At 47.8% G+C, this 17520-nt stretch overlaps 1 protein-coding gene across 7 annotated transcripts in view; it reads right to left on the bottom strand.

Moving 5' to 3' along the window:
• SAMD12 (sterile alpha motif domain containing 12) overlaps positions 1-16355 on the bottom strand; it is a 169820-nt gene extending 153465 nt beyond the window's left edge. For 2 of the 7 annotated variants that reach the window (XR_011093172.1, XM_068672548.1), the window contains exon 1: positions 16136-16341. Coding sequence is in view for 5 of the 7 variants with exons in the window: in XM_068672548.1 (XP_068528649.1) it covers positions 16136-16148 (13 nt within the window). In the remaining 2 variants the exon portion in view is untranslated. Of the gene's footprint in view, positions 1-2169; positions 2208-2518; positions 2628-16135 lie in introns of those variants that run through there. The other 5 variants (XM_068672545.1, XM_068672544.1, XR_011093173.1 and 2 more) reach the window with 5 other exon arrangements.
• Between the last annotated feature and the right edge of the window lie 1165 nt (positions 16356-17520).

Consider the following 17520-nt stretch of genomic DNA (forward strand, 5'->3'; position numbering starts at 1 on the left):
CTCTGTAGCTCGACATGGATCCAGGATAAGATATTTGAGGAAGAAAATGCAAGGGAATGCAACACTGTATAAGGCTATTCTGTGCAAGTTTCTATGTCAAAATTATCCTTCTGGCATCACTAGAGTCCCCCAGCTTACAACTTTTACTAGTGTAGGACAATCTATCTCATGTATTTATCCTTCAGTCACACTTTTTTTTTTTTTCTCTTTTCTAGACAAGTCAGTTGAAGTTTTTCTATTGCATTTTCCATTACCTATAACATGCAAGGCTCTAACCAATGTGGGATAAGTAAGCTGTGCACAGAGAGTCGGTCTGTGCATAGAGTAATGCCTTACCCAGCTGATTATCTCCCCTTCAGCATTTTGTGCCGCTGCAAATCACCACCCACACCCTCCTAACAAGCAAGAGGGATGTACTCTCTAGGAGCACATAATGAGGTGTGGACTAATGATAGCAGAATAAGGAAAGCAGCCAGAGGGGGGGGAAAAAAAAGAAAACAAATGCAAACCATCCCACAGAAACGCGCATTTAGAGCTATGGTGGTGGTTTAATTGTTTTCTGCCTGGAATTTCACAGTTCCAGCACTCACGGAGAGAAGCAGCCTTAATAACCTCCTTGGCACACACAGAGATTTTAAGATGTACGGATCCTGAGGCGACTTCCCTTGATGCACGGATCCGATTTTTGTATTCCTGCTCACGGGTAACCGCGCTACCTCTAGCGCAGCTCCCTTAATGGCCCCAGCTTCCTCCTTCTTATGCTGTGGTGAGATATTTCACAGCCCCAAATAGAAACCCAAAAAACAATGTGAAACCGAAATAAAAGCTGCCCTTTTACCCGTGCTTGGCTTAGATGCGAAGGGTGGGGAGCAGGGGAAGGAATGGGAACTGCCAGTTTTAGCAGCCGTGTGAACAGCCCCGAAAGACTCTCACGGAAAACAGGCCCCAGCAGGCTCAGAAAGCAAAGGATCCTACAACCCACTGAATATCCATACACCTGAAATCCAAATCCTAACTGAAAACTTTGGGCCTAAATAATAGAAATTCCTTGGTGCAGAATTAAAGCGAACCCAGAACACCAAAAGTTTGCCTTTTCCCCTTGGGATTTCACAAACACCCAAATACTTGTAAGCAACGGGGGATTTGTACAAGGACCACAGTAACTACATCTGCACGTTAAGGACGGAAACCTATTCTAGGTTCAAGCCAAGAGAATATGACGAAGGGTATTTCATTAACAACACTGAGTGATGGAAAGAAGTAAAGAATTGCCACGTTGTATTACAAACTGCATTCTCTCCAGAAGAATGAAAAAAAAATCAGTCGCTGGTCCACAGAAAACCAGTATATTAAAGTAAAAATTGGAAGGGAACTAAATTGCACTCTTGCTATAAGAGAACCTAAAGGAAAGGAGGTCTGCAGCAGTCTGCATGGCTCATATCTGCCATCTTCTTGTCTCATTTCAGCAGGCCAGGCATCTGCAATTTCTTCCTAGAGAGCTGTTACAGAGCCCGGTTTCCCAAGCCAGCTCTGAACAGTTCTTCTTTAAGCCTAGCTGCAGCGCTTTTATTTGAAAGCCTCTCTTCCTTCATGCAAACCGATTCTGGAGCTCGGCTGCAGGCAGAGCAAAACCCAAGTCTCCTCGTTCTGACATCGCCTCTCACCGCTGAGGAGGGAGAACAGACGGCTGTCTGCAAGGCACTCCTCTCCTCCTACTGCTTCTCCCAGCCACACCGCTCAGTCAATCCAAAATATAAACACTTCAACCTTAATAATCTCAGGAGAAGCATTTCCTAACTTTTGAGCCCTTTATTTCTAGATCCACGCCATACCTACCTCTCCCTGAATTTTGCTTTTATCATGGCTACAAGACCACAGTGGAGCTAAACTTGAACGCAGCTGCTTGATTTTTCCCTTACTGAACCTCTTTCTGCAACAGAAAGAAATGTCAAAACCCTTTTACTTCTGCAGCGAAGCTCACAGGCTTCACCTGCTCTGGCTGCATGGCCATTATGTTCCCATACCACAAGCCTGACAGACTTATGATGGAGTCTTTAACACTTTTCAGCTCCCAAGGGAGGTTTCAAAGGGAGTGTTGTGTGGTTTATATTTACATTCTAGTGTGCGTTAGGACACTAAAAAATTCCCTCTCCCCTAAATCATACTCACCCGTCATGATCTATCTCTTCTAGATCATATTTACCTGCCTGAAGGAAAAAAAGTAATTACTAATGACTACTTTACCCTCCAGACTACAGAAAAAAATAGATGTGATCCACCGAGACAGACTTTTCCATGGCCCAATACATATGGAAGCTGTCCTGTTAGCAGGCAGATTTAAGACTGCAATTCCCCTCCTGCACAAAAAAAAAGGGAGATACCCTACCCACCCTGTAAAAGCCCTCCCTTCCAGCACACCCTGCTCAAGCAGAGGCTGGAAACTAGCAGTGAAAGACGCCTGGTAAGGAATGGGGGCCATAAAGTAAGTATCAAACTGTCTTTCCTGCCATGATCTTACCTAGCCCAACAGGAGGACTCCTGAGCACACCTTCCAAACACTCACACACCACAGCAGCACCCAGAAACGTGCAGCTTGTGGCTGCCAGCCTCCTTCCAGTGCTCACCAGAGAGAAATCACAAAGCCCAGTGGGACTCGAGCTGGCTGGAAGAAGGCTGCCAGCAGCAGGCTTCCTGTGGATTGCAACCCCTCCCTTCCCAGTGGCCCCAAACAATACAGATTCGGGGGGAGGATGGGATGCACGACAAGGAAAGCCTTCTAGGTTACAGCACCAATTTGCTGTGCAGCACAGGGAGCAAGCGACCCAGCTTTCTGGTAACGTGGTAGCATAACCACATTATCCAAGCTTTAGGATCCAGGAGGAAAAATAAATTGGAGAGGCTGCTGGCAACTGCATGTGCTCCCATTAGCTTTTCATTGAAAAGATGTGACTGTTCAAAAGAAACACGGACTGCCTCAGAAAAGACTTTTCCAAAGTTATCAGTGTTAGGGTGGGAGAAAGAAACAACTTTTTACTGTATTTTCTAGGAGGAGAGGGAGAAGGGAAGAGTTCAACTCTCCTTCTTCCCCCCCAGCACAGTCTTGGCTTACCACTAAGCCTGGACTGGCAGCCTCAGCACTGGGAGACCGGAGGAAAACATGCAGAAGTGAGAATAAATATCACCTCGGTCACTTGGCAAAGCTAATATCTGTCAGGAGGCATCATCAGGTGGCCAGCTCTATTGCTTTTTCTCCAGTGCTGCCTCCAGCTCTCAGCTAGGAGACAAAGAAGGAAAGAGCATCCTCTTGCACTCTGTTACTTTCCATTAGCAGACAGAAATCCCTTATTTTCATTTCTAGAGCAGGCAGAGCTCTCACTTTTTTAAAAAAATGTCAATAACAACCATAATTGCTCCCCTTCAGGATTTGTTAAAAGCAGGGGAAGAGGTGAAGGTCTGGACGATAACAGCATTCCCTCTTCTCAGATCAGCACCTTGTATAATTTCAGCCAGATAAGACTGGCTCAAAACGTCAGGACTGACTACGCAAAGCTCAAGGGGCTGACAGCTTCTAGGGCTGAAGTCCTCCAGAACTGATCTAAGCAGCTCTAAGAGATCTCAAACCACCAACTTCATCACAGCCCAACTCCTCTGACCCACCCGGCTGACCCCAAACTGCAGAGCTCATCCCTTCCAGGACGCCTGACAAAGATTCTTCTCTCTAACTACAGACCAAGGAGTTTCTTACTAAATTACTTGTCCAGGCTCCCATCTCTCTCTACCCTGCCCTTGGCTACCACCACCTTCCCCCACCCTCTGGCATTTCCCCGTACCACTGCTTTGACAGCAGTCCCAGCACTTCTTCATTCTGCCAGATCAAATCCATCTCAACACTCGTAGACTTCAGAAGCCCATCAGGCCATCAAACCCCGCTTCATACCAGTTAATACCATACACATCAGTAGCATCATTAGATCTGGAAGCAGAACCTAATCTTACTCCATCCATCATCCCTGTATCTCAGTACCAAGTCTCCATCCCGTTCCAGATTGCTGAAATTCTCCTTTCCCTTTATGCCCACCAGCTGGACAGCGTGCTGAAAACCCCACCTGACAGCTGATTAATGCCGTGTCTGTCCTCACGCTTCCCAGCAATTGTTGTTTTACTTGGACTGAAAGCTTTCTGTGGTGGGAACGTTCTCCTTTTGGGGCTGGGTGCTCTGTACAGCACTGGAGCGACAAGCGCATGACAAATGGTGCTGGCAGCCACAATGACAGAGATCACAGATTACATTTAGAAAACCGACCATTATTTAAAAACAAAGGTACTCGAGTGCTCTTGTACTCCTACCTCAATGGCAGAGCCGAATCTACAGGAAAATATCCCCTTTTCCAGAACTTTAAAGGAAAGGCTGCTTAGATTTGCCAAGTTAGGAGGGTCAGGAACTGTGAGAAAACAGTAAAATGAGCACCCAAAGTGGAAAAACGACCACACGTACCCTAAAAGACTAGGGACGCAAGAAAACTAAAGCGACGCAGTGCATTTTTCCCATAGGCTAGAATACAAACCCAGTTCCTTTCTGAGCAGACAGAGCAGGAGAATTTGTTGCCCTCCAGAAGCTGATGGGGAGCAGAGCCCTGCGCCCATGCAGCTCCCCTCCAGCATGTGTACACAGCTCTGAAGGAGCTCGCAGGGCAATGCGAAGGCTCTGCTCCCCTAGCTGCCTTCCTCCCCTCCACGTCTGCCTCACGGACAGCAAGCAGCCAGGAGACAGCTTGTCTGAGCACGCCTGATGGTACACAGCAGTCACCAAGAGCCACAGCAAGCTGCTGGCATCTGGGAGGAGGCCCGGCATTTGTCTAGAGGATACTCCGAAAACCTTGAGACGAGCCTGAAGGCACTCTTCAGAAGTCAGCCTCGATACATCCAAAGTTTCGTGCGGCCAGATGGGGAGTCAGGCTCTCCATCTGGGGGCTCAAGGCGTAGCAGATCAAACCCAGGATCAATCGCTACCTCTGTGCGCTCTGCTGCCTGCCGCGTCAAACGTTTCTGAGCTACTTGTTTCAGTGGGAACACTGCTGGCTGCTCAAAATTTTAAGGAGATCAATTAAGACTGCATTAAAGCATACTTGGCAAGTGCTGGAGTTGCATGCAATAACAATTGCTCTATTCTGAAAAGCGATCTGGTAAAAATAGCATCTTCTTACTCATCTGCCCTGTTCTGCGTGCATCACAGTCATGTGCTAGCTTTTGCTCTCTAGAGACAAGAAGCGCACACAAGAGACACCCATCCAACCTCTGAACCATTAGAAAACTTTAAAATGTAAAACACTTGCAAACGTCCAAGCTTTATTTCATGTGTTTGTGCCATAAACTTAGCTGCACAACGCCAGGAGCTGTCGACACAATCCACCTTTCCATCTTTGCTTGGTTCTTCATCAAAGGCCAATCAAATCTCCAACCATGCAAAATTCTGCAGTCAGCTCTTTCTGCCAGGCTCCTGCACACTTCCAGGTGCTGCATTTCAATACTGAGTGGTCAAACAGCAACCACTGGGCTTTTTGCTTGGTATCACTCACAATCCACTTCAATTATATTGATCAGAATCAGGGAGGCATTGACACAGAGAACAGATCTTGCTCCAGACAGATGGCTGCTCACATTGACCGAGCAAGCAAAAAGGAGTTGCATCAGAGCCCTTCCCCAATTTCCAGAAGCTTGTACTGCATTAGTAATTCTAAACACCCCTAGAAAATATAGGATTATTCCCAAGATTGTCAAACCTGAGCAGTTGTTACCACTTCTACAATTTTTTAAAGGATAAAAAAAGAAAGATTAAAACCACCAATACAGATGACCTTAATTAGTGCCACAAAATATAGGAATCTTTGACTGTTTTATCTAGCAGGAAGTTTTCCCACAGTAATCTGTTTCTGTAACTCCTGTGGATGGTCCACCCGCCTCATCAAAATGTTCCTAGTTTGAGAAACTGTCTGGCTTTTGCCTGCAGGAATTACCTCTCCATGCACTGCAACCTCCAGCTAACGTAAACCCACACAGTCCCACCAATTCATCACTTTGGGCCAGCTGAAGCTGTGGTCAAAGCCTCACATGGATCCATCCTGATGGTTATGTTGCCGTCCAGGTTGCTGGCATCCTGCTGAGGAAGTACCTTCAAAATCTTGCCTAGACCTGTTTCTCCAATCTGCTTGTCTGATGGTCTCAGCAGCATTCACTCAGACCAAGAAGCCCCAAGTCAGTCAGGATCTGTTCTGCTTCGATAATGTGGACTTACCAGAAACCTCCTTGACAGGTGAAGCCCTGAAGTATTTTGCTGAAGTAATACCAATGCCAAGTTGCCTGTTTCTGCTGGTCAGCATCAGGAATGAGCATGAAACAAATACAAACAGGCTGTGCCAAAACCCAGGGCTGAGCTGTGGGGAGTTTTGCAAAGTGGTCCTAGCGATGAGCTGCACCAGGTGGTTTGGGTTCAGAGCTCAGGCAGGCAGGGACAGCAAGACAAAGCCTCAAGTACCCACATCCCCAACGTGGCTCGCAGCTCTCTAGCTAGGCAACTGAGTAGCTATGTCATGGTACCACAGTAATTAATACCACAAGCCATTCACTCTCCCCAAAAACAAACAAAAAAACAAACAAAAAAACAAACAAACAAAAAACTAAGAATGCTCAAAACTAAAGGCAAAGGCAAAAGCAAAAGGGAAAAAACGTTACTCAGCTGCCTACACTCCACATACCTCCCTTACACCTCAGCTGTAAGAGGCAGCTGGTGAGTTTTGTGTAGCATCAGAAATATATCACAAAACCAGAACAAGTGTCTCAGCAGTTTCAGTCTGAATCAAACTGAGCAAATAATTCTGTAATTTGGTTGAAGCTCATGCAAATCTTAGGGGTATAAAGAGGAGAAATACTCCCTACTTGTCTACTGAACAAAAATGCCAAGTCCAAAACAAGAAATCTTCTTTTGGTGTATGTTAAGTTTGCCCTTAAAGACCCTTGTCCCACCAGGATTTATATGCACTCAAGCCTACTCAGTTAAGAAATTTGCTCTTGCTTTTTTGAGAATTTTCCTACTGGAAACTACTCGTTTATTTTATGTAAGGCAATACCCACTTTCCATCTCTGATTTCACAGATTGTATTAACGCTGTAAACCAAAAGCTTTCTGTTCCACCTGCTCTTCGGGACGCAGCCTGCACTGGCTATCACTAGACAGGCCCCGGAGCCTCAGCAAGGCAACGTCTGCCTTTTGTAACAGCCACAGGCCCGCGTGATGAAAAGCAGAGACAAGGGCTGGGCAGCCAAATTATTTCTGAAGCATTTTTTAATTCTATTTTAATAAATGTGCGATTGGTGCGAGCAGCTCTTGAATTCACAATGGCAACAGAGAGACTCATTGAAAAATGGGCCAGTTCAGTGAGTAAGGCAAGTCCGCCACAAACCCTGGGCAGGTATGTAGGACAAAAATGGTGACAAAGACAGGGAACTAGTGAGCTATGCAATTAGCTTATAGTAAAAGGGATCTTAGTGGGGAAAAAAAGTAATAAAGGTCAATAAGTAACATGCATCATGTGTATACAAGAACATACTATGACCTGTCTTACGCTATAATCCACTGGTTGAAGTATGTTTTGCAAAGTGATCTTACCCTTAGTTATTAAGAAGGTTTATGCCAGTATCTGCAAAGCTTCTGCTGAAAAGTGAACAACTTTGGATTTCAGACAGGTTTGTGAGATGCACAGCTTTGCAGTCAAAGAGGATGTTGCAGGAGGTAAGAGGCCTGAGTATGAAAAGCACAAATCAGGAGGTAGACAGAGAGGAAGAGAGCTGAATTAATGCTCTCACTGGAGGGAAAGCATCCACCACACATTGCAGTCAATCACCAAACAACCTGTGCAAACTCCTGACTAGATACCCCTGGCTGTTGCCCACTGAGGATTTCAGAGCGAACACAGAAAATAAGATAGAAAAGGGCCTGGAGCACAAGTCTGTGAGGAGCGGCTGAGGGAACTGGGGGTGTTTGGTCTGGAGAAAGAGGAGGCTCAGGGGAGGCCTCATTGCTCTCTGCAAATGCCTGAAAGGAAGCTGTGGGGAGCTGGGGGTCGGCCTCTTCTCGAAGGTAACCAGCGATAGGACTAGAGGGAATGGCCTCGAGTTGTGCCAGGGGAGGTTCAGGGTGGAAATGAGGAGACATTTCTGCTCAGAAAGAGCAGTCAGGCACTGAGACGGGTTGCCCAGGGAGGTGGTGGCGTTCCCGTCCCTGGGGGTGTTCAAGGAGAGGTTAGACGTGGTGCTTGGGGACATGGCTTAGTGGTGACATTGGTGGTAGGGGGATGGTTGGACCAGATGATCTTGGAGGGCTTTCCCAACCTTAATGATGCTATGATTCAGCTGGGTGAGAAACAAGTCTTCATTGGTTCCACTACTCCTGGATCAAACTTGTCTTGTGGTCACTAGATGAGCTCCTAAATATTTTTGCTGCAGAGATTAGCGAGCCGTGGTCCACCACAGCCTCTATTTCTATGAATGCCTCCAGTCCCAACCGCACTACTACTCAATTCTACAACCAACCATGTTAGAGCCCAGCGAGCCCGCCCAGCACGTCCCAAGCCCTGCCCAGATGCACACAGGTGTTACAGCATCAGCAGTGCGCTGTCCCACACACACCACAGATCTCTTGCCTTTGCACCTTGTGAAAGCTGCTGTCTGCTGAGCAAGTGCAACAGAAATGGCTGCAACTCAGCTGTGAACCCAGGCTTTATTCCCCGTCCTACGTACGATGCACAAAGTCATCAAAATGCAGAGGAAGAAGCAGTTACCCATTCCCACTAGCATAACTAGTCACAATCTGGCAGCTGACTTCTGTTTCCAGTCCTGGCTTTCTCTCAGCTGCCTGTTAAGCTACCTCTTGTCGGTCCTCAAGGCTGTCCCTTCCCTTGCACATTTAACGAAGGAGCCTGGAAATGCCTTCGTGCCTTCCCCCAGCAAAATTCTTTACCTCCTACAGCTTACTCATACCACTGTGTCCTACTCCCTCCAGTACCACAGCTGACTCTTGTAGTGACAAACCATTAGCTGAGAGCATGCAATTATTTTGCTGGAGGAAAATCCAGGAGAAAGCTTCTATTTACACACATAAAAATTCCTTTTATTTCTGAAACAGCATTATTAAAGTCTGTTTCTTGCTTTTGCTGGGATATTTTCAGAGAAGCAAATCAACTCAGCTAAATGCCCTCTACCAAAAGAAAACCAAAAACTGCACTAAAGACAGGCTAAAATCCACCCCAAATTTCCTCCTCAAGCCCTTTTCCTATTCAGCCACATATCCCCTGCAAGCATTTTGTATCCTGTAGATGAATGCAGAGCTCACTTCAGCCCATATTCAGTCCTGCTGCCCACCTGCTTGCTTTGCCCAGGAGCAGCACGAAGGGGAGGGAACCTACACCCTCAATCCAAATCGGGCTTTTAGTGGTGAGTGGGGTTTTTCTGGGTGCACACAAGTCAGATTTTCTCATAAAAGCCATCAGGATGGGTCAGACAAAGTCTAGCCTCATATGCCACCGCTTAAGGGCACACACATGAATTAAGCTTGCCTTGGCATGTTAGGAATGACCCAAGGTTGAACTTAGAAATTGTGTAATTTGAAAAACTATTTTTTTTGAAGCACAAAAGCCCATACCTTCATTGTTCTGCCTTGTGAACCAGTTCCTTTTTCTCCTTCTCCAAACCATTCATTAATGTCTAAGGATTCTCTTCATGGTCATCTCCTTTCCAGGTTAAAGAACCAGAACCTTCCCTCAGAAAACACCCCCTATCTCTAACCAGCTGATTGCCCTTTCCTGTAGTCTTTCCAGCCCTGTGTCTTTTTTGGGGTGTGGCAAGAAAAACTGAATGGAGCACTGAGAATAGAAGAGTAATATAAAAAGAAGTAGTAAAAACTGTTCCTTGCTTCTTCTTTTTTGAGCTCTTCCTCATAGTTCCTAAATTCCGTTTGCTATTTTGACCATGACCAACCAGACGGTTCCAGAAGACTTCAAAATTACTCAATTTTCTGGCCCTTTCCTCCACCTTTGCCTTTGGCACCTTCCAGGACTACTCCCTCTACATTCCCTGCATGCTTTGAGCACATAATTTAGCGATGAGTAGTTCAATTGTTCATCTTCAAGGCTAACACCTGTATGCCAGCCAAAGGCAACAGCTTTCACGAGAAATAACTCAACATAGGATTGCTCAGTCCAACCTTTGAGCATCTCTCGTTCACAGAAAGGGTCCTTGCCTCAAAGATCATACCCTGTGAGCAAGAAGAGAGACCAGAGAGATGGGACAGATCCAAAGCACGGAGGCTAAAGCTGTCTCAGCCGTGACAACACAGAAAGTTAGCACCAGAACCAGACATAGCACCCCTAACCGATCTGCAACTCTGACACCGCCTGGCTGCAATGCCTCACCCACAGTGTTTCTTGCTGCTACTCTCCTGTTGTAACCCTTGGGACAAAGCAGTCCTGCAAAGTCCAAGAGACTGGCTCCAAACAGCCTGCCCTGCCCTCATAAACTGACCCGTGGGAGGAAGCTACACAGCCTCCTTTATGTTACCTACCTTGCTAAAAAAAATAAAATAAAATAAAAAAATAAAAGAAAAATTCTGCTTTATAAGTTCTATTTAAGCAATAAATGTGGGATCCTACAGTGTCACTACAGGCGTTGTCAGTGCTTTCCAGCAGCATGTTAGGAAATGCAAATAACATCTATCTTCTGTCATTCGCTCTCTCACTTTCTCTTCTTGGTAGAGAAACTTTCAAAGCACCATTCTTTCCTTCGCCCATACATCACCACCACCAGCAGCCAAGTTTGATCCTTGGGATGGGATTCCATTGCATCAGAACAGCCAATGTATATCAATCAATGTCCTCCTGGAGCTTTGGAGTTTTCCAGGTGTTTTAAAGGGTAAGAACAAACAGTCATGGAACTGGTTGACCTGAAAACACTTCTGAATTTTCAGGTGCGCTCTTGTGCTACAGCAAAATCTCCTCCAAGGAAAACGCAGGTATATGCCAAGCCTAAACTGCCTGATTCCTGCCTAATGTGAGTTCATTTCTAAAAGCAGGTAGAGGAAAATGAGCACACAACCTGAAATCATATCCCCTTGCCACTCGGTCTAAACTCACCCAAGGTGACTTTAGCATAGTGCCACTCTTCATTGCACCAGCTTAATTTTGGGGTGTCTGATTGCCACAGTGCACCTGTTGATGAGAGCCTGCAGTCCAAAACAGACTTCTGGCTTTAGACAGTAACAGTATTCCTCTGGAGAAGGATCATTAACTATCTGTCTTTTCAAAGATGCAAGGAACTGCAACAGAGCTGACTTTTCAAAGGGACATCTTTCCTCTCTGAGCTGCTACAGAGTGGTTCAGAGGAGGACAGAGGAGCACATTGCCACCAAGCTGTGTGCACACTGAGGCAGGGGCACGAAGGGAAGCCTTATCCTCCAAAATCAGGCTGCTGCTGAGCAAGAAAGAGGAGCACAGATGTTACTGCCCAACAGGAACACAGCCATGTGGAAGGGGGTGGAAGAGGAGCTATGTTCCAGCCTGGAAACCTGTAACTGCTGAGGCATTTTTACAATAAATGGTCACCAAGCAACATACAGAAGCAGCACAAAGATCAAAGGCTGCAGTTCAGGTCTTCCTCTTGCCTGTCCTGTGCGTGCTTCCACCACTGGTCCTGTCGATCTCCTCTGCTACAATCTGAGGGGACACTTTGAGCCGGAGAGGCAGACACATACATCAGCTCTGCGTCCAACTGGCAGCTCTTTCCAAGCTTTCCTGAGCCCCTCAAGCTAAGGAGTGGTTGGAAACTATTAAGGAAAACAAGCACTGATGGAAGCACAGACCTTTTGGATGGCAGGATTTGTGACTTCTTTGCTAGGCAAGGAATTAAGTGTGCTGAAAAAACACGTATTAGATCAGATTCCGTGACATCTCAGGTGTGCAGACACCTGGTCTGAGCCTGGAGTGGGTTTAGGAGCAAGGAAATGCCGAATAACTAAAAACTTGTTAAGACAGTTGTATTTTTGAGCACCCTGTGGGACAGCATGATGGACGCCTACACTAAAACTAGAAGCTCCCTTTCTGATGGTCCTGAACTTGCTTTAACACTCTTGGCAGCGCTGGCACTGCAAGTTATGAGCTCACCCTATCGCAAGGCTCTGAGGAAACACATGGCAGCACTCAATATCCGCCGGGGCTGGCTGAGCACTGCAAGCTTTCCACCCAGGTGTATCACACTGCTGAAATTCAGGACTGCTCTGACAGAAATCAGTTACAGGCTGCAAAAAACTTTGTCTTGCAGCAGTTAGCCTTGGCTCCAGACCCCATAACACTCCCAAATCCTTTGAGCCTCCAGTCTCCTCCAGGACTGCCACGGGGCAAGGCCAGAGCCTTTCTGTCATTTTATGTCAGCAAGTCTCTGCTTCTTAGTGAAAAATGTTCTCCAGCAGGCAGATCCACCACTGCAGAAGAGCCATAGGACAGGAAAGAGTTTATTTTTCCATCAGCTTTCAGGAGGAGACTAGCAATGAACATATGCATATACTTTCCAAAGCACACGCATGGAAGAGAAGGCATTAGACCAAGCTCCACTGAACACTCGCTAGGCAATAATTCCGTGACATAATTAGCACTTCTTTTTTTTTTTTTTTGCTCAGAAACCTCCAAGATGCTGCAGGTCAGAGCTGCAGGGGAGCTGACAGAACTGTGTGGGATTACCTGCAGACATACATTAGCTGCTGGCTGCTGTCAGTCTCTTGCTTTCCTGTGCAAGAAGCATTGTGGGGGGGAAGTCACCATTCTCTCTTCCCCTTTTCCTCTGCTGCACAAGAGCAAAAAAAAATAATAATATATTTTTGAGAACACTGTTGCAGGGATCAAAAGCCTTTTTCGACTGGCTCTGACCTAGTTCTTTCATTCTTACTAGAGGGAGGAAAACACTTAAAGGAACATTGTCAAAACTGCTAGGTCTAAAATTAGCCTTACCTTGGCAGTGCTCCCATCTAGATGGGCTCGTGTTAAGGAGAGCAAACTCTCTCTCCCCACACAGACTCTGATATGTTCATCCATCCCAAGTACTGATACTATGAGCCTGAAGGACCACCCAGTCCACGAGATCTCTTTCGGGACAAGTAGGGCGAACCAAGATCGAACTATTTTGGCTGAGTCCCTCTGAACCCCCGCTCAGGTATGTGTTATGCAACTGCCAAAGAACTCTGGGATCCTCCAAATTCCTATTTCATATTTGCAAATCCATCTCTGTCAGCTATTCCAGTAAAAAAAAAAAGGGATGTTTTCTTTAAGTAAACTGCTGGACATTTGTTACCATAACTAAACTCCAGCAATCCGTCCTAAGACGGCATTAAAAATAATCAAACCCGAGGAAGATTTCAACAGGTTGTTAAAATAAAGTCCGATTTATTTTTTTTCTCCGCAAACTATATGTTACAAAATGCTGCCATTTCAGCCACATGGAGCGTTTCTGAAATGAAAGAGGGTAAAAAAAAAAACTCTCTGGGTTGGTGACTGAGGCTGTTTTCCCCAGAACAACAGCAGTGGCAGAGCTGGTCAGGCAGCGGATGCTGGCTCCGGCCAGGAACTCCCATGCTCCAGGACCTGTGGTTCCCTCCTGCCCCCAGGGACCCCCCCACTCCCTGCCACTCGTGTCCTAGAGCCAGCCGCCTGCGAGCCCGCACGAGAAGCGAGCAGGCCTGGCAGTCCAGAAGCCTCGTGACACTAAAAAAAATAAATAATAATAATAAAAAAAAAGCTCTGAAGTCCCAGGAAGTCCACGCTAGCCAAGCTCCCAGCTGAGCCTGAGAGGCTGGACACATTCCACTTAAGCCAGGTTTTCAGGGCCCTCCTTATTACCAGGCTTCCAGAGCTGATGTGCACAAGGTTATGCTCTCAAGGTCCCAAGCAGCAAAGCAGGAAAACATTTTTTTCCAACAAAAACAAACAAATCAACTAAAAAAAAAAAAAAAAGCAGTTTGTGTTCCCTAAGTCCAAGACATTGAGTTCAGCAAATTGGCATTTTTTCTCCAAAACTCTTTAAATTTGGAAAATTCCACAGCAGCTTTGCTTTTGCCTGGAGTGCAATCCACGTGGTGTAGTGACAGGAGCCATGAGGGACATGGGGTGAGCTGGGCTTCCCTAACAAAAGGGCCACGTGTTACCTGCCAAGAGGCACAGGTCATGAAAAGCACACGGCCCACACCCAGGGCTCCGATATTGTGGAGCATGCATTAAGATAAAAGCACACTTTTAAGGGCCTTTGCACAAAGAAGCCCGGTCCCAAAAGAAAATTAAGGGTAAGAAAGGGATGTAAACGTGCACGCACTGCATTGACAGAAAGTAGTCATGGACACAAGGCTCCTTGTGCTGGAGAAGTAAGGAGTCACCTCGCTGTGCTAGGGAGAGGGACGGAGCTGTGCAGCAGCACAAAGGCAAGAAAAGTCGAGGGAGGAAGCAAACAAAGCGAGGGGAAAGTGGGACATGCAGACACGAAGGCCTGTTTTGAGAGCCCACAGCAGGGATGCATCCTGGGGAGAGGAAACGGGAAGAAGGGGTTAAAGAGGAAACAAATCCCAAATCAGCTCGGGAGAAAGGAGAGGCACTGCTTCCCAAAGGTTTAGCAGAGCTTTCCTTCATTAATATTTACCAAGCTTTTCGAGATTCTCAGATGGAAGGCACTGCAGATATGACAGGAATTATTACAGACCTGAAAAAATCTAGCAAACAGACTGAGAAGGGCTCCAAGTGAATAAAGGAGGATGACACACAGAAAGAGGGGTTGCTGCTGGCGTATGAACCATCTGGTGCATGGCAGTCCATTTCATTTACTTACCCACTACCAGGCACGCATGCGTGGTTCACACTGCTAAGTTTTTGCCACAGCAGAAGAGATGCTTTCATCCAGGACCACTACCTTCCTTCCACCGTTACAGTCTCCAAAACTGCTATTCAGCAAAGCACCCTGGGCATAAGGGATCTGTTTGGCTTAAGGTGAAGCTGAAATTTCGGGACAGGCACCTTTTGAGACATAGGGGTTTCGTTTACCTTAATATAAGTTTGCCTAGGAAGTTGGTTCACAGGGATGCTGAGGTGTCCACTGGCCAAGTTTCAGCTCGGCACTAATTTGTGCTGCTCACTTGGGTACTTTAAAGAGCTTCAGCATAATCCTCGTGGACACAGGCGGCCTCGGATGGAGCCACAGATCTCAGCACACCTGAGAAGCAGCTGAACGAGGGCTGCCTGAAGGCGAGCACCCCCAAAACAGCGACATACCCCGAGTTATGCACAGGGGGTGGCTGCGTGGCTGGCTGTCACACCGTGGACTCCTACGGCTCTCCTGCGGGCACAGAGGAGAGCAAGATGGGCCCTGAATGCTAGAAAACAGGGAAGTTGAGAGGCAGGCAGTGAGGGGGAAGATGTACCTGTCCCCACACAGCGACCCACATCGCTCCATGACCTCCCCAAAAGCTGCACGGAGAGGGACCACGCGCCCACCAGAAGACCTCCACAATGCAGCCACCTGTCTCGGGAGCTGGGCTGCTCACCGAGCTCTGTCCCCTTGAATTTGGGCACCTCTTGCTCAGGGAAGGAAAAGGGGGCGAAGGGGGGGGGATGACAGGGGGGCAAGGGGATAAAAGGGGCAAACACGTCCCCGGGCCGGGGGCTGCCTGGGGCTCACGACCATGTCAGTGGGGGAGGCACGGAGGGTCGGCAGCGGGGGGCAGAAGCCCTGGGGGGTGGCTCAGGGCCTTGGGGGAAATTTGGGAAGGAGGGGAAGAATGAAGGGAAGGAAGAGGGGAAGGAGGGAGGGAGGGCAGGAGGCGCAGACCCGCCGCCCCCACCCTCCGGGGCGGCACCTCGGGGCCGACCCCAGGGCTCTGCATGCCCCCACCCCACCTGCCTCCCCTCACGCACCCCCGTTTTGTTTTTTTTTTTTTTGGGGGGGGGGGGGCCGCCCCCCTCCCACCCCAAACCCACACCGCAGGTGAGAGCCCGGAGGGGAGGAGACAACGGGCGGGCCCCCGGGGGCAGCGAAGCGAAGGGACGCGGAGCCCTCCTTACCTTCCACCGCCATCCTCCCGGCCTCGCATAGTGCGCCGAGCCCGGTCCCGAGCCCGGTCCCAACCCCAAACCCGGTCCTGGTCCTGGTCCTGGCCCCGGTCCCGGTCCCGGCGGCGCTGCCCCGGCCGCCCCCCCCCGCCCCGCCCGCGCACGGGCTCGGCTCATCTGCAGCCGCCGCGCTCAACCTGCAGCGCGGCCGCTGACAGCCGGGCGGGGCCGCGCCTGCCCTGGGCTCCACGGGAAATGTAGTCCCCGGCACAGCCCCCGACACCGCCAGGGCCCGTGGAGGGGTTGTTGGTCCCGGAATGGGGAGGAGAGAGCGGGGTGGTGGTGGTGGGGGTGTTGTTGGAGGGTGCAGACTGCTAGGGGTTGAGCGTCATGGCGTTGCTGTGCCTGACGGGGCAAAAGGGGGGGTTCTGTTGGGAGAAGGGCACAAAAAGGGCATCGGGAATGTGCCATTGTCGCCTCTGGGTGCAGTCATGCCATAGCGTGGGGTCCTCAGTCTTCCTCTGTTCACCATCTTTATCCAGAATCACAGAATCATCTAGTTTGGAAGAGACCTTCAATATCACCGAGTCCAACCTCTGACCTAACACTAGCCAGTCCTCCACTAAACCATATCCCTAAGCTCTACATCTAAACGTCTTTTGAAGACATCCAGGGATGGTGACTCAACCACTTCCCTGGGCATCCCATTCCAATGCCTAACAACCCTTTCGGTAAAGAAGTTCTTCCTAAGATCCAACCAAAACCTCCCCTGGCGCAACTTTAGCCCATTCCCCTCATCTTGTCACCAGGCTTATGGGAGAACAACTCCCACCTCACTACAGCCTCCTTTAAGGTATCTATCTGACCGCTCTGACAGGTCAGGCAAAAAATCCCAAAATGGAAGGAGATTAGCAACATCCTAACCAAGTCTTTACTTTGACTCCTCACAAGTCTTATACCAAACATCTGTCACACTCGGGACCTGTCCTGAGATGTTTGCTGTCTGAAAAGCGATGCATTTATACCCTTTTTAAGTTTCATTTTGAGATATCAAAAGGATTTTAAAAGATTTTTCCCTCAAAACTGTTTTTTTTTTTTCTTTTTCTTTTTCTTTTTTTTCTTTTTTTTTTTTTTCAGCAAATAGTAGCCTACACAGAGAGACTCTTTGAGTTCCTTCACCCACACAAGTCATTAATGAAATTGAGAGGACAAGAGCAGAGGGACGGAGTATTCAAGGGCATATACATCTGGGGCATGAAAACATTTCCACATGTTCTTTTTATTTGTTAGCACTGGCTATTGCAACTAATGAGCGTTACTCAGGACAGGTTATTTTTGCAAAACAAACCTCCACAAGTTCAAATTAGAGTGCAAGAATGTAACGTGTGTAATGAGTG

The sequence above is a fragment of the Anas acuta genome, chromosome 2 (genome assembly GCF_963932015.1).
Source record: "Anas acuta chromosome 2, bAnaAcu1.1, whole genome shotgun sequence".
In the NCBI taxonomy this organism is placed as follows: domain Eukaryota; kingdom Metazoa; phylum Chordata; class Aves; order Anseriformes; family Anatidae; genus Anas; species Anas acuta.